Source organism: Gossypium raimondii, chromosome 12 (genome assembly GCF_025698545.1).
Source record: "Gossypium raimondii isolate GPD5lz chromosome 12, ASM2569854v1, whole genome shotgun sequence".
Lineage (NCBI taxonomy): Eukaryota > Viridiplantae > Streptophyta > Magnoliopsida > Malvales > Malvaceae > Gossypium > Gossypium raimondii.
Window position 1 is genome coordinate 3,260,863 of NC_068576.1, and position 22,061 is coordinate 3,282,923.

Below are 22,061 nucleotides of genomic sequence, written 5' to 3' on the forward strand. Positions count from 1 at the left end.
GAGATACATAGATTTCTCCATTCATGTCAAAACAAATATTTTATTTTTATTTGTTTATCGCTTTCTTTAAGATTAGTTTCTTTTCTTTTAGGAGTTCTTTTTAGAATAGAAATATTATTCTCGTCTTTGTTTATGTCTCGGATTAAAACAAATTATGATAATTTGTCCCCTCTTACGAATTAGGCGATATTTTTCACAAATTTTACAAACGGAAGCCCTTATTTTCATAGTTGTTATTCCTTTTTTTTTTTTGAATCCATTTATTGGAAGAAAATAAGTTTCTTGACATTTCAAATGGATCCCCCTGAAAGGAATCTTGAAGTTGAAAATTGTTCAAATCCTTGTTGCGAAGGCTATAAATTATACGCACCTGGTTGAACCTGTAACACCCCTAACCCGTATCCGTCGCCGGAATAAGGTTATGGAGCATTACCAGAATAAACAAATCAAATACATGCATTTCAAATTATTTAACACTTATGTCAGATATTATTCATAAAGTCCCTTATATGAGCCCTCGAGGCCCAAAACATACATTAGAAACAGGTCGGGACTAAACCGGGTACTTAGAGAATTTTTTAAAAAATTTTAAAAATTTTCCTAGGTGAAGGGTACACACACCCGTGTGGTCAGGCAATGTGGCTCACACGGCTATGTGACACTCCCGTGTCTCAAGCTGTGTGAGTATTCGAAATAGGGTACACGGCCATGTATCAGCCCGTGCCCGTACTCGTGTAACTCTCTAACTTGGGTCACACGGCCAAGTCACGCGTCCGTGTGTTAGGCCGTGTGTAGGTGCAGGGGTCACACGGCCAAGCCACACGCCCGTGTGCCAGGCCGTGTGAAAAATCCTGAGCATTTTGTTTTAAATTTTAAAGATGCAGGAGATGCACGCCCATGTCTCTGCCCGTGTGGACAAAATAGGGTTATTTTCAAGCCATATTTCTCACCCAAATTTGCCTTCCACCTACATTAACACTTTAACTCATTCACAAACCAATTCAAGACAATTAATTCAAGTCAAAGCTAAGTTTATACATGTCATATTACCATATACTATCTCAAATCAATCATCAATATACCTATATGTTTTTTTATCTATCAACCATACCAAACACTCACATTGAACATGATATTGCCTCTTAATATACATCAAAATATGTCCAACATAAGTCATTCCAATGGCTCCTTACAACAAAATGCTATTAAGCCAATATTAGTCAATTTACCCTATACATGCCATTATAACCAAAAATTAGTTTTCTATATGTACCGAAATGGGCCGATGGATAGTGTGATGTGTCTCCGACCAGCTTCCAACCTTAACGAGCCTCCGAGTTACTATAAACAGGAAAAATAAACGAAGTAAGCTTTAACCTACCAATTAAATTCACATTTAAGGTAAGCAATTAAACATGCTCAAACTACTTTGGCCAATTGCCTAGCACATATCCTCATCAAGCATGTTAGTCAACTAATTCACATAAATACTAAGAAACATGAATGAGCTCATCATTATTCAATTTCCACATACATGTATTTATCACTTCAAGTGTCCATGAACATGTACATATCATATCTTTATATTTCAAGTATTTATCATAGTAATTCATCTTGAATTCATATCATCTCACATCAGAACTTTACCTATTGAATCATTTAAAATATCGATGGATACAAAGGTAGTACACATGAAGTGTACAAATTTGAAATCCGTCAATTCATATTCAGGGGTGCTCATTTGAGCATATAATCGGGAAACTTATCTTGGCTATATAACGGGAAGCTCATAAGAGCCATAATCGGGAAGCTCCGGGGAGCCATTAATCAGGAAGCTCACAAAGAGCCTTTAATCGGGAAGCTCACAAAGAGCCATATATATCGGGACGCTCATAAGAGTTGTAGTGTGTCTACAACACATGCAGAATCGTAACTAAATCGGGATGCTTCAAAGATCTATTAACTGGAGGCTCGTAAGAACCATATAACAGGAACCTCGAGAGGGCTAATAACGGGATGCTCTTTCGAGCTATGGTGTGTCTGCGACATATGCAGGACCTCAACCAATACGGGAACCCAGTATCCATCGAATTTCATTTATTCTAACAGGACTTAATACTTGTCAGTCATTGTCGGATATGTGATTAATTCTATATACATGGCAATAATATAATCACAAACATACAATTCAGTTCAAACATATAAATATACAATTTAGTTACACGAACTTACTTCGACAATATTCGTAAACTTGTATGCTACTAATCCGTTATTTTTTTTTACCTCGATCTAGCTCCGTATTTGGTCTATCCGGATCTATACGAGTAAATTTAGCTCAATTTAATACAATTCATATTCAATTCATATTTTAGGAAAAATTACCGTTTTGCCCATATACTTTTAATTAATTCTGATTTCATCCTTAGGCTCGAAAAAATAAAATTCATGCAATTTAATCATTATTCCAAGCCTAACTGATTTTTACATATAACAATAGTAGCTCATGTATTTCACAAAAGTCATAACTTTTCCATGAATTTTACATCTTTTCAATTTCCTTAAATCATAATTTCATCAAAATTCTCTTTACAAAAGTTGTTTATCTATCAACAACCTTTCATTTTCTACCATAAAACTTCATAATTCATGCATACTCATCCATGAAAAAACTTTAATACTTTGATAATTTTATAAATTAATCCCCGAGATAGCTAGATTAAGCTATTACGATCTCGGAAATATAAAAATTACTAAAAACGGGAGAAGAAAACATACCTAATTGAGCCATGTAAGCTTGCTAACTTCAAGCTCTCCAAACTAGGGCTTTCATGTCTTTTTATTTGGGAAAGATTATGAAAATGATGATGTTTTCTTATTTAATTAAAATATCATCTTTTATTATTTTATCTTTCCAATTTAGTTCTTTTTTTTATTTAATTTTTCATGGATGAATCATCATACTTATCTACTAACTCCTCTTAATGGTTTATTTTTCATATAAGGACCTCCAATTTTGAATTCCATAGCTATTCGATACTTATAGCTACTTGAATTTGAACTTACTAAGCATATTGTGCTTACGTGTTGTGTTTTCTTGTAGATTTCGTGAAGCCTAGTAGATCGGAAGTTCAAGTCAGAGCATACACACTATCCATCTCTTCCTTGGTAGATGTTTTGAGTTGTTTTGGAACTTGGTTATGAATTACATGTATTAGAACTTTTGTTGGCTTGTCTATGTTGTTTGTGTTTGATACTTAGTTTGGTGACATTTTGTGGTCAAGTATACATATGTTTAGTACTCTGAGCAAGTGAATTAGTTGCAAGTATTTTAGGTCTTTTGCTCAATGTTCAAGGTGATGTATATATGTATATAAGTTGTTTAGATGTGAATGGAATGTTTGATTAGTTCTAAATATATGCATTTAGGGTGATAGATAGAATTGTAATCATTGCTGATTGGAAAATTGGTTATGTGATTATTTTTCTCATGATGATGTTAAATACCATTTGGTTTGGTGTTCGATAACTGTTTGGTTTTGGTTCATTTTGGCTTATAAATTGTAGTGTCAATAAAGGCACATTGGTTAGGCACCTAAGTTGATTGATTTTTGGTATGTTTTGATGTCTTTGAATGTGTTTTAACCATATGAAAGTATCTTGAATTGGTTTGGTTTGGTGCTCAAATAATTGGGTTTGAACTAGCTTGCATTAAGGGTAATTTGTGAAGCACACGGCCTGGGACACGAACTGTCACACAGTCATGTGCCACACATAGCCACATCATACGGTCATGTGTCATTTAAACTTTAAGTGTAGGATGAACCACACGGTCTAAGAGAGTTACACGGCTTAGCGACACGGTCGTGTGTCCAAACTTTGAATGTACACAACTAAACTTCGAATACATACACGGTCTGGCACACAGCATGTGACACGACCATATGACCCTATATCAAATACCCACACAGGTGGACACACGGGCTGAGACACTGTCGTGTGTCCTATACTTCGAATTGAACATGGTTGAGCACACGACCATGTTTTCAAGTCCCACGGCCTGGCCACAAGGCCGTGTGACCCCTGCTTTCAAAATTGTGCATATCTTCCAATTTTTTTTGTTTTGTTTCAAAATGGTCACCGAATGTTCCCAAACTATTTTTAGGGCCCCTTAGGGTTGATAAAATGTTTGTAATTGTATTTTATGATATAAATGAAATGTTTAAATGAATGTTAAGAAATAATTTGAATAATTGTTTTGTTTGTGATTTATTATATTTAATTGTTCTATAATATCTCGTATCCCTAATTCGGTGAAGGAGACAGGTTAAGGGTGTTACATCTTTTTCTCGAACTCATACATATTTTTGTAGGTCTTAACGTAACTGGTTTGTTTGAAAATATATGTACCCACATTTTTCCACCACGTCATACATTTCACGTCATTACGCGATGCCCCACTTCTATTTGTCTATATGTAATCCAAGCGAGTTCAAGTGCTTGAAAAGCATATCTACCGAAATAAATGCAATTACCTTGATAAGATATTCCCTTCATTCTTCCTCTATGTTGTTTACGAAATTGGGTCTTTTTGGGTTATAGTTTATTGTTGTTTATGAATTTAATCTCTACTATAGAACTGGACATGAAAGTTTCTTCTCACCCATCCCATTGTGAAAAAAAATGATTAAAAAAGTATCGGCTTAAAGGTGTAAAAAGCCCTCAAACTTTTTCCAAATAAACAATTAAGCCCATGCTTTTTTTTCACTCAATTGGATACTTAAACAATCAAAATGCATCAAAAAGACACTTTGATTGTAAACTTTAACAGTTGGCCGTTAAAGTTAACTGCTCCTAATTTTTTCAATTAAAGCCACCACGTGTCACAACCTTGGCATGGCATGTGGTGAAAAATGATTAAAAAAATAAAAATCAATAAAATTTATAAAAAATTATAAAATTTTAATAAAGAATATTTAGAAGTTATTAAAATTAGAAAAAAAAATTATAAATTTGTAAAATTTTATAAAAATCATAAAATATTATAAAATATATAGAAATGTAGAAAAAAATTATAATTTTTATAAAGTCGCAAGAAAATTATAAAAAATGTAAAGAAATATAAAATTCATAAAAAATTATAAAATTTATTGTATCCCATTATCATGTCTCTTCAGTACGCCCAAGCCGGTCATAATCAACCCATGTTTCCTTGATTTGCTTGCCTTTCTCTCCTACTTACATTCAATCTTTTCTTGCTAGTTTTGTTTATCAAACCAATTTCTACCTAAACTTCAGAAATATTAGAAAAAGTGGGCATCCTTGTAGTTATTGTTGCATTTTGTCACGCCATAGCATACACAATTTGATTCCTTGTGTTGCTTCATTGTCAATGTTTGTAATAATGTATAATGTACGTGTGTACCCAAAAATCATCTGATTTCATATGTTTGTAATTATTTATATTGAATATGTATGTATGTAACACTCCCCATAGAAGCAACTCCCACAGCAGTTCTGGTGCAAAAAACTTCATCTACTTCTATCAATTCATTCACTGGTATAGCTCTTTCAACTACTTGATTTTATAATATTTTTTACAATTTTATTTTTTTACTATTTTATAAAAAAATATTTTTCTATAATACTATATATTTTATAATTTTTATGATTTTTATAAAAAATTCAATTTTTTTATAAATTCTTTATGATTTTTTTATAATTTTTGTGATTTTTATAAAATTTTTTATTTTATAATAAATTTTAAATATTTTTTCTACAAATTTTTATATTTTTAATATATTTCCATAATTTTTTATAAATTTTTAATAATTTTTATAACTTTATTGATTTTTATTTTTTTTATCATTTTTCAACACATGTTGCGACACGTGATGGCTTTAATTGAAAAAAAAATTGGGGGCCGTTAACTTTAACGGTCAATAGTTGAAGTTAACGATGAAAGGGCCTTTTTGATACATTTTGATAGTTCAAGTATCCAATTGAATGGAGAAAAAACAGAGACTTAATTGCTTTTCTTGAAAAAGTTCAAGGGCCTTTTACACCCTTAAGCCAAAAATATTTTATTCTTAATCTTAACGTATACAGGTAGTTAATGAATAATAGATTGAATCTTGAGATTCTTTGTTTTGATATTTTATCTGATATGTTAAAAATTTGTATATCTTGTTTGGATATATATATATTTAAGGAATTGAACACATTATATTTCTAGATAATGTCTTATCTTGGTTTTGTTATGATGTATAATGCCAAAAATAGTCTCAGAATGGCCTAAATTCAAGGTTATCGGAATAGTGGTTTCGTAACCATAAATCCGATTTAAAGAGAAATTTATTTTAATTTTTGCATGAATATTGATATGATAGGAAAATCATATAAAAATATCGATAGAAAAATTTTACCGATTTAGTGGTTAGTTAGAAAAAAATTTTAAAAATTGGGTAAAAAATATTGAGACCTCGATCTAGTAAAACCGAGTCAAAAATATTTTTATAAATATTTATGAAGTGTTAGTAATATGGTATTAAATTTAGTTAGAAAATTTTTACATTTGGGTAGTTAATTAAGTGAAAAGGACTAAATTGAAAATGGTGTAAAAGTTACTAGAAGAATTAAATAGCTCAATTGTTAAATTAGGAGTGACATAAATTACAAATAAGCCCAAAATGAGATATTTTGGGCGGCATAAGCTGAGAAAAATCAGGAGAATTGGTGAAATAAGGGTAAAATGGGAAAATAACAAAATGTACTAAAATAAAAATGGGACCAACTTGTAATATCTAGAATTCTCTTCATATTTTCTTCATTTTCATCAGCCAAAAGCTTCCTAAGGGTTTATTCAAGCTGGTATTTCATAATTGCACCAAGTGAGTTAATCCTTGCCTTTTTCTTGTAATTTTTGTGTTTCTAAGACTTTTACAACTAGGTCCTATTACTAAATTCATTAGTTTTTGATTTCATGGATGAAATTGAAAGTCACTATGGTTGAGTGTTGTAATTTTATGATGAAATAGAATGAAATTGAAGCTTTAATTGGCTTATGAGATTATTTTATTAGGTAATTTCAATAGAAATTGACTTGTAGGACCTAATTGTGAAAAAGTTTGGAATTAAAGTCTAGTGCTAAAATTCTGATTTCCAAAGGTTATAAAGTAGTTTAAAATGATAGAATAAAGTGTTAATTGAGAAAAATAAGCTCAATTGAGAGGTTAATTGAGCAGGGATGAAATTATCATTTATTGAAAGCTTAGGAGAAAAATGGTAATTAACATCATGCACTAAAACAGTTTTGGACAGCAGCAGTAGGTTAACTTTAAAAAATCAGCATAAATTTTAGAGATTGAATTAGAGGATAAATAAAATATGAAATTAAATCTTATCGAGTCTAGTTTTTTATAGAAGAAACGGTGTAAGCAATGGAGTTATAAATCATAAGATATAATAGGTTTTGTGAGACAAGGTTAGAATGATTTCGGGTTCCCCTGTTCTGAATCTGGAAAATTGTTAAAAATTGTAAAAAAATAATTAGGGACTTAAATTTATATGTTTAAAATCTTTAATGAGTCTATTTTCAAAAGAAACAAACAAGAACATCATCTGAATTTTGTACAAAGAGATAATTAATTTTTAGTGAAGAGGGGTTGGAACTGTTGAACAGTGAAACAGGGAAAACTTTAAAAAATAAACTATACTTATTGACTAAATCAAAAATTATGAAAATTTTATGGTAAGAAGATATGCGAGTCTAGTTTTGGGAAAAATTAGCGGATCTTAATTTGGAGTTCCTTATCTCAATATATAAATATTTTAGTGACTATGACTCAAGGAAATAGCTCTAAATGAACTATAAATGATAATGGAATTATAGAGAATGTTACAAATGAACATGAAATGTATTAAATTAATAATTAAATTTATTTATTTAGATCCAAAAAATTCAAATATGAAGCTAGATCGAGGAAAAGAAAAAGTTCGGGATTAGTAGATTTTTGCATACGAACAAGTATCGAGGTAAGTTCATGTAACTTGAATTATATTCTTAAATGCTTGAAATGTATGTTATTGATGTGAATATGATTTGAATGTTCACTGTATGTAAATTGATGAAACATTGATATATTTGATAAAAAGGGGAAGAAATCCCAGTTGAATGGAAGGAAAATTCGATGGATTTCTGAAAAGGAATTGACGGTAAAAAGGATCTAGCCCAGACGGGTGATCCTATCCTGATATAGTCCTCCCGAAGAATATATGAAAAATGGATTTAGCCCAGACAGGTAATCCAAATTAGGGTCTGGATTTAGCCTGGACTGGTAATTCAGATCCTAGCTCATTAGAGTAATTGTCATTGCGAGGATTAAGCACGGTGGTAACCCGACAATACTCTATGAGTTTATATTACAGAGATTTAGCTTTGATGGTAATCCCATTGTAAGGATGATGTTCATGGATGTGCTCTCTGAAATGAAAATGTGCGCACATGAATATGAATTGACGGACCCAGATTTGTACACTAAAGTGTACCCCTGAAAAATCCATCGAAATTCTGAGAAATTCAACGAGATAAATATGGAAAAATAACAAGGGAATTGAAATCATGGTATTGATGAGCTCATCAATCATGGCATATATTATTGATACATGGAAATTATTGGACTAACTTGAATGTTGAGTTGTGCATGTTAGGGAAATAATGCCTTGAATAGATGTATGAATGTTTATTGCATTATATTGAATATATTAGGTAAGTATAATTCGTGTTACATGAGTTTACTAGGCATAAAGTGCTTACCTTATTTTATTTTCCCCTTTTTGGTAGTGTTAAGAGCTCGGAGGTCAAATTCGGTCGGAGATGCATCACACTATCAATCTCAAGATTTCGATATATAAAGAAACTTTATTTTGAAAATTAATGGCATGTATAAGCTAACAAAGTAAATTTTAATATGAAATGAATATAATGTTAGCCATTGGTATGGCTAACAAATTTTGGTTTTGGTATGTGATGATGTTATCTTATGGATATGTTTGAATCTATCTTGAAAATATGTTGAAGTGGATTGTTGGTTTGGATTGGTCTTGGTTTAAAATTGCAGGGAAGGTTAGATATTTATAAAGGGGTTATATTGAGTCCATAAAAAAAATACTTTGAGATTCTGTGAAAAATTTCTTATGGTTTTGATTTAATTCCGGTTTGGTCCTGATGTATATTTTGGGCTTCAGAGGCCCATCTAAGGGACGTCATGACATGTTTTAATAAATGAATAGCATTTAACTCGTAATAACGGAAAATTAATTTAGTAAAATATGGTAATGCCTCGTACCCTATTACAGCGAATAATACGGGTAGGGGGTGTTACATAGCCTCTAACGTTTGATTGTTTGGTTACTTTAGCCCCTAACATTTTTTTGGGTCAAATTGGTCTATTTTTAACGGACATGCTAACGTTGTCATTAGTTGACTAATAGTCAACACTAACCGTAATGTGGCGGTCCAAATGTAATTAAATGCTAACATGTCACGTCTTATATGACATGTCAATAAATTATTTTAAAATTTTTAAATAAAAATTTAAAAAAAACCCTAATTTATTCTCCCCAACTCTCTATTTCTTTCCTACGTTTCTAGTTTCCTACCACATTTCAAACAAACAAACAAAAAACCTACTATCTTTCTTCTTCAATCAAAGATTTAAAAAAATCCCACAAAATGTTTTGAAAATGAAAACCCATAATGGGAAGACTAACAGCCATTTAATTGCATTTGGACCACCACGTCAACGGTTAATGTTGACCGTTAGTCAACTAACGGCCACATCATTATGTCCGTTAAAAATACACCAATTTGACCAGAAAAAACATAAATGGACAAAGTGGCCAAACAGTCAAACTTTAGGGGCTATTTTTGACATTATGCATTGTCATAATGTTATAATGATTGTTTATTTTGTTTTTTATAATATTCATAACAGATTCTGATTAACAAAAATTGAACAATCAAATAAAATGAAACTCAAATTTTTGCGAGTGAATATCTACTATTTCTCTAGTTTAGTTGGCAGGTTAACCCTTGACCTCTCAGAATTAGAATAAAAAGAATTGTAGTGGTATCTGGTTTGTTTCGCCATCCTCCCCGATAAATCATTAGGATTCGTTTTCAATAGTATCATATGCATTCACTGTTTACGTCTTCCATCGCTTCTCAACTAATGCTTAGGTCTAATTTCTCCATTGGAACCTTAATAGAATATTTAATAAAATTTGTACTTGAGTCAACATTCTTAGTTTTTATTGACTTAGGGTGAGTTTGGATGGGCGGTGCGTTTACCTGCGGTTAGTGTAAAAACAGCGGTGGCGGTGAGATTAAATACTGTAGCAATACTGTAGCGTGAGACAAAAAGTAGGCTAAACGCACCGCATCGCACCCAATCGCCCATCCAAACCCACCCTTAAGTTAAGGATCTTGATTTTTTTCAGATTTATGAATAGGGGATGTTGTGCGAGTATCTATAAGATTTAAATTATCAACGAGCTCACCAAGCACGTTAAAAATTCATCCCAGCGTCACTCCGCCAACTGGAACACTTAGAGGAGCTATCATGTCAATCACTTCCATTATTCTCACTAGATCATCAGTAGCGCTCATAACTACAACTCTAACTCGATTATTTCCTAATAATTGTTGTACCTCACAAGTTACATTATTTTGTTGACTGACGGTATCTCGACCCTTAACTACTAAGGCGTTGTAAATATTAGGCATCTTGCTCGAGGAATGGCTACATCCAGTACTGGATTGATGATTTGAAAAATATGTTTCAGATTTTCTTTTTCAAACGTGGAAACTTCGAGAAGAGAAGTAGTAGGAATTTATTCCCATAATATAATAATGTGAAATATGTCAAGTTTAAAAAAAAATTATCTAATAAAAAATAAATCTTTGATAGGAAGTTGATCGGTTAATTCAATAAGAAATGGGAGTTAGTGACCGATTTTGTTGGTTCCATCCAATTCAAGTGCATTCAATTGAATTGGTTCCTTATCAATGAAAGACTTTTTAAGTTAAACCAACCTATTTTCAAAATAGGAAGTGGGTTAATAAAAATTTGGAGAGAATCTTTCATTTGCCCATCATTATAGGCAACACCATTATTTATGGAATTCGAACCCAAACTGATTCATTATTTCTGTCTCATTAGCATTGTTTCAATTTCATTTTGTATTTTATTTTAGCATATTGATTTTTTTTAAAATACAACCTCTCCCTATTTTTCCATCTATATTATCTCTTTTTCATTTCAAAACCGAGTTATGTCTATTTACACATCTAGGATATACATATCCGAAATATATAGTGTCAAGGGTGAATTTCTTATTTCTTATTTTTGAGCTTATAATATATAATTTATATTAAATGTTAGAATACTAATTCTATTATATATTACTAAATTATTAGGTTCTAGTCACTCAACTTAAAAATAATCATTAAACTGTTCGAAAGTTTTCATTTAAATCATTGAACTAATTAAAAGTTATTATTGAAGTCACTAGGTTATTAAGTTTTTTAAAAGTACGATTAACGAGTTTCAAATGACATTTCGATGATCAGTACCATCAACAAGTAAAAGATATCTTAAATTCAAGTTGATTTAATAGTAATTGTCGGAATAAAAAAATGTAAGTGATGCAAAAGGTTAGGCTATACAAAACATTTTAACAATCTAATACCTTAAATGAAAATTTTCAAATAATTGACTAGTTTCAAACATTTTGAAATTTAATAACTAAAACATTAACTTATTCATAATTACATTGTGATACTTAATATTTAGATGAAGTATACTTGCATATCCCCAGTTTTTAAATCTTGAGCAGAGCATGCACGATGGAAATATTTGAACGATATTTTGGGCCATTTTGTTTTTTTCGTTTTTTTCTCGTAAATTTTATTGAACCTGCCATTAGACCTGTCCATGGGCCGGGCGGCCCGACCCAACAGCCCGCCCAAAATATGAGAGGGTTCGGATAAAAATATAGGCCCAAAATATGGACTTACACAAAAAAACGAGGCCCATTTAAAAAATGAACCGAGCTCGGGCTCAACTTTTTTGGCCCGAGCCCAGCCCGACCCAAATATAATAAATATATATTTTATTTTTATTTTTTAATTTTTAATTTTAAAATACTTTAAAAATATTTTTTTTATTTTTTTATTTTTAAAATATTTTTTGTGTTTATTAAAAACCAGGCCAAACCGAGCCAGACTCAGGCTTACTTTTTTTCCCGGGCCGGGACAAAATTTCAGGCCCATATTTCAAGACGGGCCCAAACCTAAGAGTCAGGCCAAACTTTTTTCCCAGGCCCAACCTAAACCCAGCCCGGCCCATTGACAGGTCTACCTGCCACCTCGTTCTGGATTTCTGATGATAATTTTAGGAGAAATGATTAAACAAAATTATGATTCTATCCCTTTTAAATTTCCAATAAGAAAATAACAAATCAAATTTTTTTTTTCTAATTTTCAACTTTTTTCTCAAAAAATTCAAATTCAACTAAAAATACTAAAAATCAAGAAAAAAAAATCTAATTTATCATTCAACATAAAAATAAAAAAAAATAACATAAAAATCACAGTTTTATATAATCACTTCTCTAATAATTTAGATATCAGTTTTTACCGAAAAGAAAAACAGAATAATTTGAAGGCCAATTATGCATTTATTCCTACAAAAGGCAGAAACAAAAGCCAAAATTAAATCTAAATATTTCTCCGGTAAAAAATATGTACTACTTCGTAGCAGTGAAATCACTAGTGCAAGCTCTAAAACCGAACATAGGATGCTACAGGCTTTGCGAAAACGATCGAAGACAAAACAGTCTACTATTTACCATGCCACGAATGCTACATGTAACTCCTTTGCATGTCCATTCTCTCACTCATCTCAAACATCCACTTGTAATCTTATCTTCCCTGCACAACCAAACAACCGCCATTAGAAATGCTGCCCAAGCACCTGCTACTATTCAATAGAAACTGCAGCTTGTGAAAGAGATTCAACATCAATTTATGATGACATCCTATCCACAAGTTCAAGTTGATTGAAAAGGAATGAATGCCTTACTTGTTGCCCCATTGATCCAGTTGCCTCTCCTTGCACATTTCTCTGCTCTGCCTGTGGGAATCCTTGACCACCTCCATGCCCTGGGTAAGTTTGTCCATACCCAGGATTTGCACTCTGTCCATAACTCTGCCCAGAGTCGGCAGCTGCTCCAGGGCCATAGTTCTGACCAGGTCCGAAATTTGATCCTTGCCGAAAACTCTGTCCATAGCCAGGATTCGCACCTCGCTCGTAGCCTTGCCCAGGATTCTGGGTATAGTCAGGATTTGCCCCTTGCCCAAAATCCTGCCCATAGCCAGGATTTGCCCCCTGTCCGAAATTTTGTCCATAACCAGAACTTGGTCCCTGCCCATAATTCCCACCTTGTGAGGATGCATAGTTCCTATGATCTACTCTGAAATCCCTTTGCTCAGGAGGCATATAATTCCTCTGCTCTCCTTGAACGAATTCCCTTCGTTCTTGGGAATTATAACTTCCCTGCCTTCCTTGGTTGTAGCTGCTCTGATGCGAAGGATCAGGGCCTCTAGGAGCATAATCTCTGTTATTCATTGGCGGCTGCTGCCTGTAATTTTGTTGAGGTGGATAATTTTGTGGAGGCCTATAGTTCCTTCCATCCCCTTGCACAAAACCCTGCTGATTGTAAGGTACATTCCCTTGCTGGTTCGGAGTGGTATTTCCTTGTCGATCATATCTTGGTTGGTCAGGGTTTCTATTTTGTTGACGGAACCTACCGCCTTGGTTTCTACCATATTGAATAGGAGGTGGCCTTGGTGTTATAATACCATTCTCATACTTGTCTCCTGGCAATCACAGCAACATATAAAAACCAAGATAAAATATTATCTTAATGTAGTAACATCTAAATGAGTGGTTAAAACACGGTGAAAACTCCTAACCTCCATATTCCTTGTTTACTGGATCAATGTAAGAATCTGGCAATACAAAAACAACACCAGGTACATCTGTTTGACGAAAAACTTTTATAAGTCAGAATCCTTATTCATTTTCTCTAAGCCACCGAGAGACCAGATTCATCAGACCGACTAAAAATTTGGGGAAAATATGATAAAAGTAAGCTATAAAACAATTACCATTAAACTTTTCAGACTCTTCTTCAGACATTAAAACCTGAAAACCTTGATAAGTAGTTGTGCTACATGCATATATTCTTTTTTTGGCCTCTTCCACGCTGAAACAAATTAACCCACAATCAGCAAGTCCAGCACAATCCGTTGAAAACTTAAGATGCCAATTAAACCTAATGTTCAATAATAGCATGCTACTACAAATTTATTCCCAATAATGGGGGGGGGTGGAAGAAGTTCATAAGAGAGAGAGAGAGAGAGAGAGAGAGAGATAAGAGGGCACCTGATGCCGAGGCCTTGAGCACAAATATTCTCGTAAGTACGAATCATCTCTTCAGGAGGAGGTTTATTATCTTTGGGGAAATCAACGACGATGAGCCAATGATTGTAATCACAACCTTCGAATAGAACCGTATCTTCGGTAATCTCATCCCCTTCCTTGTACAGCTTGTACTGTCTCGGTGATGAAAGGGGACCCCCCGATGATCTGAACCATCGAGATTGGAAGATGGAGAAAGACGATGGTAAGGATGACGGAGGTGGCGCAAGGTCGGAATTGGAAACGGGGGCTGTAAGTGAAGGAACCCTGGGGGTGGGAAGGGAGAGATTGCGGTGGAAAGTGGTCAGAGTGGTTAGGGTCCGACGGAGGCGAAGCGGATGTAGAGCCATGGTCCGAATTTGGGGTAGGAGAGGGAAGATGCTAGGGTTTAGCAGGAGGGTTTAGGGAACTTTCTCGAGAGAGACTGAGACTGCGTCGTGGTGGTAAATATAATGCTGGTTTATTTTGACATATACCACTCTAGGGTTCATATTTATTTTTAGCTTTAATGTTAAAAAAGCTATCAATTTTTTTCAAAAAAAAATTAATTTTTTGTTTTAAAAATTATTAAAAATTATTAAAACGTCTTTAAATTTTTTCAAAAAATAATTAAGCCCCTATATTTTTTATATTGAACTGTTAAAAATCAAAAAAAGCTTTTATCGATTAAAGTTAATCTAATTTTTTCAATTAAAGTCACCACATGTCATAATCATGACGTGATATATGACAAAAATAATAAAATAAAAATCAATAAAATTATTAAATTTCAATAAAAATTATAAAATCGTAAAAAATTATAATAAAATTGTAAAATTTTATAAAATTATAATAAAATATAGAAATATAGGAAAATTATAAAATTTTATAGAGTTGTAAGAAAATTATAAAAATATAAAGAATTATAAAATTCATAAAAAATTATAAAATTATTTTAACAAAAGAAACATTTTATAATTTTTCTATAACTTTTATTAATTTTTATTTTTTAATATTTTTCGTCACATGTCACGCTGTGTTGCGATATGTGATGGTTTTAATTGGAAAAAAATTGGAGCCGTTAACTTTAACGGTCAATGGTTAAAATTAATGATTAAATGACATTTTTGATGCATTTTATATTTTTTATATTTTTTTACTATTTTATAATTTTTTCTAATTTTTAATAAATTTTAAATATTTTTTTTATTTTTTATTAAAATTTAATAACTTTTATTGATTTTTATTTTTTTTATATTTCTTTTGCCACATGCCACGCCGTGGTTGTGATACGGGTGGCTTTAATTGAAAAAAATTAAGGGAAGTCAACTTTAACGTTTAACCATTTAAGTTAACGGTCAAAGGATTTTTTTTGATACATTGTGACAGGTCAAGTACCCAATTAAGGGTAAAAAAACAGTAGGGGCTTAATTTTATTTAAAAAAAAGTTTGATAACTTTTTTATGTATTTTGAAAATTTAAGTACCAAATTGAATGAAAATAAGAACTTAATTATTTTTTCTGAAAAATTTGAAAATTTTTACATCCTTAAACCCTATTTTTAGTTCTAATAAGCCCGAGCCCATTCTAAATATTTTAATTAAGCCCAAAAATTGGTTATGGAAAATGGTTTTATTTTTCTTGGAAATATGATACTTTCTGTTATTTGAGGACATATTGGCACGCAAAAGTTGTAACTTAAGTTTCTGGTTTTATTTGTTTGATTTTGTAAGGATGATTTTTATTGCTCATTTCATATCTGTATTTTTATAAAATATTTAATGTGATATTTACACTTTGAAAATATTCAATATTATACTTGAACTATTAATTTGTGTGTTATTTGGTACATATATTTTTATAAAATGTTCAATGTTGAACTTATACCTTAAAATGTTCAATTCGGTACATGAACGATCACTCTATGTATTATTATGGTACCTAGAGTTAACACCCTTTGTAAATATTAAACCAACCAATTAAATTTCAACACATGGATTTTTTTCCAAATCACCAATTCCACATAAATAATATAACATCAAAAAATGAATGAACTTAGATTAAATTTAAAAAAAACAAATAATTAAACCTAAACAACGTAAGTTTAACTTTAAAAAATATCAATTTCATTGCTCGAGATTTTTCATAGAGGAAATTTGAAGGGCAAAGTAGTAATTGGCTTGAGTTTGCAATTTTTAACTCAAAATTCTCCAATATTTTTTGAAATTTATACAAGCCAAAATTTCCCAAAATTTATGTCTCTTGCTTGACTTATTAAGCTTGATTGGGAAGTTAAATAACTTGATTTTGACTACGTGAGATTCTCCAAATTTTGCTTTTGAAATGTTTGAGTGTTAGAAAATATGGACATCATGTATATAATAAGAGTAATTAAATGTTATTATTTACAATCATAAAACATTAGCCTAAATTAAAAGTGATCAAATTTTGTTAAGGTTTATTGGGCTTTAGTTATTAAATAAAATATGAGTCAAATATGTGTAGATACTCTAATAACTAATTTCTAATTGATGATGGGTTAATTAGAAATTAGAGTTAATAAGTAAATGTTATATATTAGGGTTATGATCCCAAATTATACACACGTAAATTTTTAATATATCATCTTTAGAAAAGAAAGAGTCACTTTCTCTAAATTACTTGTGTGTTAATTTGGAATATCAAAATCATAAGATCCAAAGATTTCAAGAAATCGATGAATTCAAGTACGCCTTCACATCTAACTTTATTCTTGACTTATTCTTAATTATTTACGATGACAGATCTTAGTTTACAGTTTTAAAGTTTTAAGTTTATTTCTAATTCATTCGGGTTTAACATTGAGTTCATCTTAAACTAAGAAGGTGAAGTTTTTGAAAGAAAATTTGAAAAAAATCAAGATCAAATTTCTACAATTATGGCTTCACGTGGAGGAAACTTAATTTCAAATGGAAAGTTCATCGAAGAAGATGACTTTGGTATTTACTTCATTGGAGAATATGGTGTGTTTGCTTATGTAAATTTAGTATTTATTTCTTTTTTGTTAACTATATATTAGTTGTTTTTTAAATAAATTTAGTCTCTTTTTTTTTTCACATGATATATTATCCATGTGAAATTAATGATTTGGAAAATGAAAAGTTTCCACATGTTGATTTTTAATTGACTGGTTTATTTAAACTTAATTATATAAATATTAATATAAAAGCATTTTTAAAATATTTTAATTTTTAGACAACGAAATGAGTTTGCTAGGTGAAATGGGCTTGAACTTAGGCTTGGAAATTTTAAATTCAAACGACCGTCCAACTTTATGAACGCCTCTAAACTGAACTAAAAATAGACTTGAAAAAAAGTTATAGATATGTAGGCCTTTGAGGGCTAATTTAGCACTATTTTTGGAAAGTATCGTAAAAGTTAGATTGCAGTCTAAAGAATGAAAACCTTTAAATCCAACTTAAAATAGACCCAAAAAAAGTTGTGGTGATATGGAATGAGGCTGAAGCAAATCGAATTCAAATTGTTCGACTCAAAAAGAAAAGATTTGGATCTGATCTGAAAAAAGAAAGAAATAAATTTAGTAATAAAGAAGTCGAAAATAGTAAAAGAAGACATTTGAAAACAAATAAAATATAAAAATATAAAAATATAAAAATATAAAATATAAAAATATAAAATAAACAAATAGACAAAATTTAAAAGTAGAAGATGGATTGAATAAACCGATGGATATGATGGATAGAAGGATAAATGTCCAATTGAACGCTTTGAGATATAAATCCCAACAAACTCAATTAATGGCTCTAATTAACCCTTCAAAAAATAATATTTAGCAAATTAAAGGGTGAAGAATTAATTTTCACAACTTTTTAAAGAAAATCGAGAAGAAAACTACTTCTAAAAACCACAAAAAAAAATCTTGCACAAGAAACAAACTCCCAAAGTTCAAAACTTTATTAATGAAAACAATTGTCGCCTTAATAAACAATGAAGAAGCCTTATATAGGCTAGCTAAGTACATCCAAATAAAACTCTAAAATATACTAAAATTCTAATTAATCTAAACAAGAAGTAATTTTAAACAAAACTTTCTTGTTAACATAAAACTTCTAAATAACTTAAAATACTTAATAATTATAAAAAAATTCCGTAATAAAAAATAATAAAATAATAAGAGCGGATAAAGACAATATTGGGCTCATATATAATAAAAATTAATCCCAAAACCCAAGCCCAATATGATTTAAACTCGAGTTAAAAGCCTGAAACTCGTAATTTTTGTCATAATCTTGTCTAGAAATTCTGCCCGCGCAGTCTTCACCAAAACAGTCATAACTTGATCTCCTAAACTCGAAATTGAGTGATTTAAAGTGCGTTTCGAAGCTAAGAGATAGATCTTTGAACGACATGAGACATCTCAACTCATGAATGTTTGGATCTCATCCAAAAAGTAATCGCAAGTTTACTTATTTCCCAAACTTGAAAATTGATAGTTTCGGTGAATAGAATTTAATAAATTTCACCTCATCCGTGCATGTATCATTCCCGTTTTCCTCGAAAAGATTTGTCCTCAAATCTTGTCTTTGATCAAATACTGGTTTGATTTGCTTGGCCTTTGACATTACTATTGGGCCTTGAGATAGTGTGAGCCCATCACATTCATGGATCTGAAATTGGGTCTTGAAACTCGCATCACGTGGATATGTATGCCTTTTGTAACACCCCTAACCCCTCTCCGTCATCAGATTAAGGTCATAGCATTACTAACGAATCAAATAGTTATTCAATCATAATAAACATATTAGCTAACTAATAACATTATAATATGCAGGGGCAGGTCACAACAATCTAATACTTTCATGCTAGAATCTTATACATTCGAATAATAAATTATGATATGCATTTCTAAACTTGGTCTTTCACTGTCTACACTCTTATCACTATTTATCCCTTCTTGAATACTAGAAGTTGGATACATACAAGACTATTCCAATTATTAGCATTAGAGTAAATGTTATCACTCTGACTATTTATTTTCTTTATCTTCGATAATATTAGTAAAATGCACTAAGTATAGGTTCACTAATCAAGTTCAATTCAGAGTAAAAGTTACTCTTACAGCCCTTATTTTAAGCCTATGGGATCCTAAAAGTAGTTCAAAAACAAGCAAGGACTAATTTAAAATAATTCTGGAAGTTTAATTACAAAAATTTTGATTATAGGGGTCATACACCGTGTTGTCAGGCCGTGTAACAATCGAAATAGGGACACACGCCCGTGTCCTAGCTCATATCCTTACCAGTGTAACTCACTAACTTGGGTCACGCCCATGTGTGTTGCCCGTGTGTGACGTGTGGCCAGGTCGTGTGCACCTAAAAGTACCTTAAAACTCAAGTTTATCATTTTCTACTTACTTGGGCACTAAGTAACTCAATTACCAATCGATTAACCTACTCAAAAAACGATTAAACATGCCCAAAATACACCAAATTCATCACCTAATATGTCTAACCAATGTACCCTTATTGGTACCACATTTTATATGTTCAAATACATCAACAACACATCAAACATTCAAGACTTTCTTTCATATCACATTTACCATATTTAAACTAACTTTCAACTTCTAAAGTTACCAAATTTGAAGCTAAGCACATACCAAGCATTATGCTAAGCTACCAAACTTTAAACAATCACATACCAAAATATAAACTAGGCTAACATACCAACATAGCCTCAACCATAACCATATACACATTTAACCATCATTTCACTAGCAACTAAGATAATAACACCTCATAAACAATATCAACAAAAGACTCCCTAGGTACATACCATTACAAAATAAGATATCACCACACTTGAGCTCGGGATTTGTGATTTGATGCTGAGTCGGCGATAAATCAAACAGTACCAAGCCTACGCACAGAAAACAAAATTCACACGCTAAGTAAAACTCAGTGGTATTTCTACAATCCGAATAATATAAACTTGATATAAGTATTTAAAATGCAAAATGCAACAAATAAGTTATGTTCATCTGTTTCAATTCAATAGTATAATTTTTGCTCATTCCTTATTCACATCTACTAAGATTTTCACATGTTCAAATATATAAGTATATATCAATGGCATTTCATTTAACATTTGAATACATCATCTCATGCAACGACATGATTCATATCTTTGATCAATACTTGAATTCATTCAAGTTTCACATCTCAATTCATCATTTCATATTTCATTTCTCATCTCATAATCATTTCTCATATTTGTCATTTCAATATTTTCTCATCTCATATTCATTTCTCATCTTTTCCATTTCAATATCAATCACATAAAATTATTATTTTACTTTCCCGTGTTAACACGACTCGGTTTCGGATGGATACACGAATCTAACCAACACACCAGTTTGGCATTCAGTGCCTCATTGGATAAATCCAAAGTAATAATTGCGTCCAACGTTATATAAATTGACACCCAGTGTCTCACCGGTTAAACCAAAGCAAATTGGCACCCAGTGCCTGATCGACTCGAGGTTGAAGAAATCCCCAAACTCTTCCTATCCTATGGCATGCCATCTATATCTGACTCAGCCTGATAGAGTTAATAGGGTTTCATTTCACTTTTCAATACAACCAATGTCTCAATTTCACATATATACACATTATCACATATAAACATATATTCAATTCAATCTCAATATATATTTAATAAATTCATAATTTACCGAGTCAATCTATTTCCATCGACTATGAATTCAATTCAATTTCAAAGTACAAAATTACGCACCTCAAATGCTTACCATATGCAATAATTCAAAATGCAATAATTTATAACTTAGTTTGAATTATAGAAACACAAATCATGAATTCCGAGCTATTCGACGTTGATTTTATCCTTCCCCTTTTTACTCAAAGATTCTGGTACGACATTAGCTACGGAATAAAACAATTAAATCACATTAATATTACACATTTCAATTTCACATTAAATTTCAATTTTCACACTATATTTTGATTATTTTTGAATTTAGTCCCTAAATCGAGGCTAATTTTAACCTTCACATTTAACTTCATATTTTTATACTAGCTTCACTCTAGACCACATTTAGCTTCCTCTTTTCCAATTCGACTTCTTAATTTCAAATTTTTCAAAATCAATAATTAATTTCACAATTTAGTCCCTATTGTTCAAAATCAACAATTAATTCCACAATTTAGTCCTTTTTCCATTTCTAACTTAAAAATCTACCTATTTAATCCCTAATACTTAAACTATTCAACAATGCCAACATCTAAAATCTTGATGGGTCGGGTAGCCCTAGATACCGATATTCCAAAAATATAAAAATTACAAGTATAAAGATTAAATTGCACTAACCAATTTGGATTTGAACTCCAAGCCCCCTTAGACCGTGAGCTTCTTCTCCTTTTCTTTCTTTTCTAATTTGCATGCATGCATTCATCTCTTTCTTTCCACTTTCTTTCTATTTCACTTAATTTGTTTTCATCGTATTTATTATTATTACTAATT

At 31.3% G+C, this 22,061-nt stretch overlaps 1 protein-coding gene across 1 annotated transcript; it reads right to left on the reverse strand.

Annotated features, from left to right (window-relative positions):
• Window positions 1–12,637: 12,637 nt before the first annotated feature.
• Window positions 12,638–15,013, reverse strand: LOC105762844 (multiple organellar RNA editing factor 1, mitochondrial). The gene is made up of 5 exons (XM_012580779.2): window positions 14,508–15,013; window positions 14,231–14,328; window positions 14,036–14,101; window positions 13,143–13,939; window positions 12,638–12,991 (listed from the first exon to the last, which is right to left on the reverse strand). The coding sequence occupies exons 1-5, from the start codon at window positions 14,891–14,893 to the stop codon at window positions 12,983–12,985; spliced, it is 1,356 nt and encodes a 451-aa protein (XP_012436233.1). The 5' UTR covers window positions 14,894–15,013; the 3' UTR covers window positions 12,638–12,982.
• Between the last annotated feature and the right edge of the window lie 7,048 nt (window positions 15,014–22,061).

Bases quoted from the DNA above. Each gene is read 5' to 3' on its own strand.
- LOC105762844 (XM_012580779.2), bottom strand. From the start codon at position 14,893: ATGGCTCTACATCCGCTTCGCCTCCGTCGGACCCTAACCACTCTGACC. The intron at 14,102-14,230 runs GTAATTGTTTTA...TTCGTCAAACAG, and splicing joins AGAGTCTGAAAAGTTTAATG to ATGTACCTGGTGTTGTTTTT. The intron at 13,940-14,035 runs GTTAGGAGTTTT...TGTGATTGCCAG, and splicing joins AGTAAACAAGGAATATGGAG to GAGACAAGTATGAGAATGGT.